Genomic DNA, 6,000 nt, shown 5'->3' with positions numbered 1-6,000 from the left:
ATCTTGGTTGGTATGTGAGTCAAGAGGAATAAAACGTATTTATTGAAGTGAATAACCTACATGTTTTTAATCCCACAATATTTTAACAGGCACATATAAATTGATTCTGGTGCAATGTGGAATGAATTTAAGCACCTCAAAATATAGAATAACCTCTGTACATGAATAAAAAAGTCAAGCTACCTAATAATATGTTTTAACTAAACATTTATTACTAATGTCCATTATTCTATCAAGCATTTCATTGCAAAGCCAAGGCAAAATACTTTTACTGATTTCAAATAATAGATATTTTCCTATATGTGTGTTGTGTGTTTGTATCTGGGTTTTTGTATTTACATGGGAAACAGAAATAATTACAATCCTGTGAAAAGATGACAAGGCAGATGTAAAAACTTTTTACATGATTTCCTATCAAAAACAAACAAGAAAATTAAATCACCTTTGTTTGCTGTAATCAATAATCCCTACAGAGTTACTCTTACAATTCTTACAGAATCATCAGTGCAAAAATAGCCATCTGCTAAAGCTGCTCACCTATCTTAGAGAATCAGAGCTAGTGACTGCACTGCCTTTGAGAACATTTTGATAAAAACAGTTTTGGCATAGACCTCCTCAAGAGTCTTATTAACACAGATAAATCACTTTCATAGGGTGTAAACAATATATCAGAAATGAAGCTCTACTTTTTTCTTTCCTTGCCATCTTTCCCTTTGTCTTCCTTTTCTGTTCTGTCTTTTTCATATTTCTCCTTGTCTGGCTTTGTTACGCTGTCATATGAAGGAGGAGAGATGGTGGAAGAAGTTGCATCTGTTTTTTCTAGACTTGAGTTCTCATTAATGTTATCAAACACCATATCTCCTTTATTGGGCAAATCATCATCTCTGTCTCCATCTTTTATGTATATGCTTGATATATTTTTGACATTTTGCCGTAAGCGGTAACGTCTGTAAGCACGCTGAATGATAATAGCAGACACATCCTCTTGTTTTCGTTTAAGTGTAGTTGTGATGGGTTCATAGGACACTTTAGAAGGATTTGCAGACATGAACCTTTCTTCCATCTGTGAACGAAGAGAATCCATCTCTCCACCCTCACCCAAAACACGCTTTGTAAAAGCAAATAAGATGTCAAGGCAGTGGATCCTGTCACCACTGACCATGGGCAGATCCATGGCAATGAGCTGAACTTTGTTTGGTTTTGCTATGAGAAGAGGAGGATCCAGAGCAGCTGCAAAATCAGAGAGTTTGCTATATTCTATAAACTGAGTTGCATCAGGATCAAACTTCTCCCAAACCTCATAGAACATCTCAAAGTCATCCTCACTCAGAGGCTCGGTACTTTCTTCAGTAGCAACACTGAAGTTCTCCAGGATGACGGCGATGTACATGTTCACCACAACCAGAAAGGATATGATGATGTAACTGACAAAATAAAATATCCCAACAGATGGGCTACCACAGTCTCCTTCAACTGAACTTCCAGGGTGAACCTTTTTTGGGTCACAGTCGGGAGGCGCACTGTTGAGAATAGGTGCCAGCAATCCATCCCAGCCAGCCGAGGTGGTGATTTGGAACAGGCAGATCATGCTGTTGCCAAAAGTCTCAAAGTTGAACATGTCATTAATTCCAGCTTCCTTTTTAACATAGGCAAAGTTGGACATTCCAAAGATGGCGTAGATGAACATGACCAGGAAGAGCAGGAGGCCGATGTTAAACAACGCAGGAAGGGACATCATCAGAGCAAAGAGCAGCGTGCGGATCCCCTTCGCTCCTTTGATCAGACGTAGGATTCGGCCAATCCTGGCAAGACGGATCACACGGAACAGGGTCGGGGACACAAAATACTTTTCTATCAGCTTGGAAAGAAACATACCTATGTGAGGGTGGAAGAAGTAAAAATGAAATATTTAAATATCCATGCTACAGAGCATCATGACTAAACAGTTTTATCTGCTGCCTTATTTCTTTTGAATTCAGGACTGTTATTTTATATTGAAAGCAATTTCTTAACAAAGGATTAAGCAATTCCAAAGGAAAATGATTGGAATTACCATTGTGACATTTTCCACTCTTTAGTAAGTTCTTGGACCTTTTTTAATTCCTACACAATATGTATATTTTAAATTATAAGGTTAATGCCTGCTCACGTAGGAAATTTAAACAATACAGTAAAATGCTAAAAAGGAAATATAAATCACCTGAAATGTCACCAACAGTAACTATTATCAATATTTTTTTGAGGATCACTCCAGACATTTTTCTCTGCAAGTACATGCACACAAACACCATCCCCCCCACATAGGCACACATGCAAATGTAATCATGTTATACATTCCTTTCTTTGTAACCTGTTGTAATCACTGCATATGTCATGGAGATATTTCCATACAAATGAAACAAAATAATTTCTTCTAGTTGTAGAATGTTCTGTCAAAATAACCACATATTGAAGAATAGCAATTATGCCATTTTCATTTTTTGGCTAAAATGAATACCTAAATAAGTATATTTTTCCTAGTTGCATGACTATATTTTTGGATAATATATTAATAGAAGCTGAGTCAAACAGTATGTTTAAATATTTTTATATATTGCTGAAGCTATCTCCAGAAAGTCTATACCAATTAACATTCCTAATGGCAGTATATGAAAATACTCATAGCCTACATGTTCAACAATACTGGGTATTACCACTCTTCCTTATAATTTTTATCAGGAAATCTTTGTGACAATTTAAAAAATTTACAGTTGCAATTTATTTGCATGTTGTTGAAAAAAATCCACATTTTTTCTTGTTTACTGGATATTTTGTATCCTTATTGGTTGTTTTAAATTTTCTCTCTGTGTTTTTGGTCTAGCTGGGTCTTTGTCCATTTTTCTACTGGGAGGTTTACTATTTTCTTATTAATTTACAAGAACTATTTTCTATTGAAAGTATTGCTCTTTTTTTGGTCTTAAATGTTACATAAAACTCCCTCATTGTTTTCTTTTTCAATCTTTTTTTTTTGCAGTGAACTTAATCCCAAGAATATTTTGATTTTATGCAGATAAATATCTATTCTTTTTGTCTTTTATAGATTCAGGTTTGTGTCATAAATAGAAGGAAATATTTAAGCTCATAGTTATAAATCTATTTTCATATATTTTCTATTAGAATTCATTTTTTAACTTTAGCTTTTTATTCATATGATCTTTTTACTGAGTAAATTAGTAATTATATATTAAAGTTTAATTTTGGACTATCTATTCAAATCAATTGAACTTTTATTTTTAAACATTTTTATTTAGCATCAATATTATAATAGTCTTACTATCTAGCAATCTAAGCCATCTCTACCCTAATTTTTCTTCCAGATGAATTTTAGAATCATTTAGACATATACTGTCAATTTATAACCCCCACCACATAAAAAACTCATTGATATTTTCATGAATTTATAAATTAATTTATAAAAATGATTATAATTACAGTGAGAGCCATCATACCTAAATACAAGATAAGCCTTTCAATTATTTCAGTCTTCTTTTATATCCTAAAGTTTTCTTCATAGAAATCTTATATGTTAAGGTAGTTACTAGATATTTTACTTTATTTTTGCTGCAACTGTGAATGAGATTTTGTTTCAAACATATGTTCTCACTTTTTTGCCCATGTATAATTATTAATGTTAGTACATGTACTTTAAAATTTGTAACTTCTGAATGGTAATTGAATCTATTTTTAGTTGATTCTCTTTCATTTTTAACGAATCCCATTATGTGATGAAGATAAAGATAATATGCTCCATTGTTTCAATATATGTACCTCTTTGTTTGCTAAGTCTAATTGCATTGGCAAACACTTTTAAAAATAGAAGTGATAGAAGTACATTCTTTTCTTCTTCTTGACTTAATGGAAATGCTTCCAGAATTATTCTTATTGGTGTGAAATTCCCACCTAAATTTTAATTAGTTTTCTTATATCTTAACTCTAGTGATCCTTCTATTGATTTAAAAAATATTGATTTAAAATGCCTATTCTGTTATGTGCCACTCAATATTGTGGTTCTAGGTTATGTAACTTTTAACCTTTCTAAATCCGTTTGATCACCTGTAAATTTGTATTAAATGATCTCCACAGTCTCTCCCCATGTAAAACTTATACTTCTAAAAATAAATGCAATCTTAGAATACTGGGTAAGATATGTGAAGATAATGAAAAAACAAGAAAAAAACAAGAAACAGAAAAACAGCTATGATAATGAAAGAGAAGAATTATAAAATCATGTACTGTGATTCACAGACATGACTATGATTATTTGAGAAATGACTGACATTTTATAGACACGCCAGATTTTAAGCTATAGAAATACAGCTGGCATTTCTGGAGACCTTAACTTCACTTTAAATTCAGGAAGAATTTTCAGAGTCACAGATATTCTGGCTATTGATATTATCATTATCATTAATCAAAGGACAAGTCTCATATTTGCGAAAATGGGAAGTGATTTCAGACTCTGCACTGGTCTTCCGAGACACATCTATATATAAACATGGTAGCTATCTTTGTGAAGGGTAATACTGGAAACTAAATATCAACAAGTATAATGTCCTTCTAACAGATATAAACATTTGGCTTTGAAACTTGTAGTGTGATTCCTGGAACATTATAGTGTGAGGGACACAGATGTTTGTATTTTGTTTTGTTTTAAGGTTCCTTAACTCTTTCATTTTACTAACTTGCTCAAAAGTAAATTTACATTCAAGGATTCAGAAACTTCTCTTAGCAACAGGTGGAGTTTAGTTTTATGCAAAAATAAAATTTGAATAATAAATGGTCTTACCTACAATGGAGAGAATCACAACCACAAAATCAAAAATGTTCCATCCTATGGTGAAGTAGTAGTGTCTGAGGGAGATCAGTTTTAGCACACATTCTCCAGTGAAAAGGATAATAAAAACAACGTTTATCCAGTATAAAACATCACTCATATATTCACTTTGTCCCTCCTTTTCTACCATCATGGTTACCATGTTGAGGCAGATTAGAACCATGATGGTGATATCAAAAGCTTGATTTGTTACCAGGTCAAAAATACATCCTTGGAATTTGTTCTGCAAAGAAACAAGAATAAGGAATGGAGAGTAAGTTTTTTCAAGTAGTATCCACAAATTAAAGATGTGCACTAGAGATTAATAAAAAAATGACCTGAAAATTTACATCCTAAAGATATACATATATATATTTTTTACCCCTGGCCGAGGAATTGGCTTTTGTGGTTTCTTGGACCCCAACTTTTTCATTGCATTATAGTATTTCTTCTGTTCTTCTGTCATAAAGATGTCTTGACCTCCAAGGTAAAGAAATAAAAAATAAATCTAGTTAAAACCAGAATCATTGTCTAGATCATTTTTCAGATCACGAAGACAGGTTACAATGTGTTAATATAGAAATAAATGTATTTTTATGTTAATGATAGCTATAAATAAAATTTGGGTCTTGATGGACTATGTGTAGAAACATGACTGTCTATACATAATATTATGTTCATACATAAAATGTATGTATTATATGTAATAAGGATTGTCTCCATTATCATTTGGTGTGCCAACAAGTAGTATTTTAAACTATGTACTGATATTTTATTTTGTCTGCCATTTGTCTTGTCATGCATTTTATTGCTAAATAACAAATATATTAGGAAGGGTTATAACAATTATAAGTAGTGAATATCTCCTGTGATGATTTGGCTAATATTTAAGAATGTTATAAAGAGCAGAGGCTAAAATCAATAATCAAAATAGTATTAGCATTATATTCATTTTAATATGCTATCATTCCATTAACATAAAAATGAATATAAAATAAATAGATAATGCACATTTCTATATATCTGCATTTCAAGAAACTCTTTGGGTACCTCTTTAATTTCAAATAAAAGAATTTTCACATAAATACTTTATTGGTCATCTACAATATTCATGAAAAAGTTCTAGGTACTTTGGAAGTTATCAATTA

General features: G+C 31.9%; 1 protein-coding gene across 2 annotated transcripts in view; it reads right to left on the bottom strand.

Moving 5' to 3' along the window:
* Positions 1-612: 612 nt before the first annotated feature.
* The window catches only part of SCN9A (sodium voltage-gated channel alpha subunit 9), a 139,880-nt gene continuing 134,492 nt past the window's right edge, over positions 613-6,000 (bottom strand). For both annotated transcript variants that reach the window (XM_045559865.1, XM_045559866.1), the window contains 3 exons: positions 5,235-5,339; positions 4,826-5,096; positions 613-1,875 (listed from right to left, as the gene is read on the bottom strand). In XM_045559865.1, the coding sequence (XP_045415821.1) occupies positions 683-1,875; positions 4,826-5,096; positions 5,235-5,339 (1,569 nt within the window). In that variant the 3' untranslated portion in view covers positions 613-682. The remainder of the gene's footprint in view (positions 1,876-4,825; positions 5,097-5,234; positions 5,340-6,000) is intronic.

The sequence above is a fragment of the Lemur catta genome, chromosome 8 (assembly GCF_020740605.2).
Source record: "Lemur catta isolate mLemCat1 chromosome 8, mLemCat1.pri, whole genome shotgun sequence".
Lineage (NCBI taxonomy): Eukaryota > Metazoa > Chordata > Mammalia > Primates > Lemuridae > Lemur > Lemur catta.
Note: the sequence above shows the minus strand (reverse complement) of the source record. Positions and strands in the feature narration are given on the sequence as shown.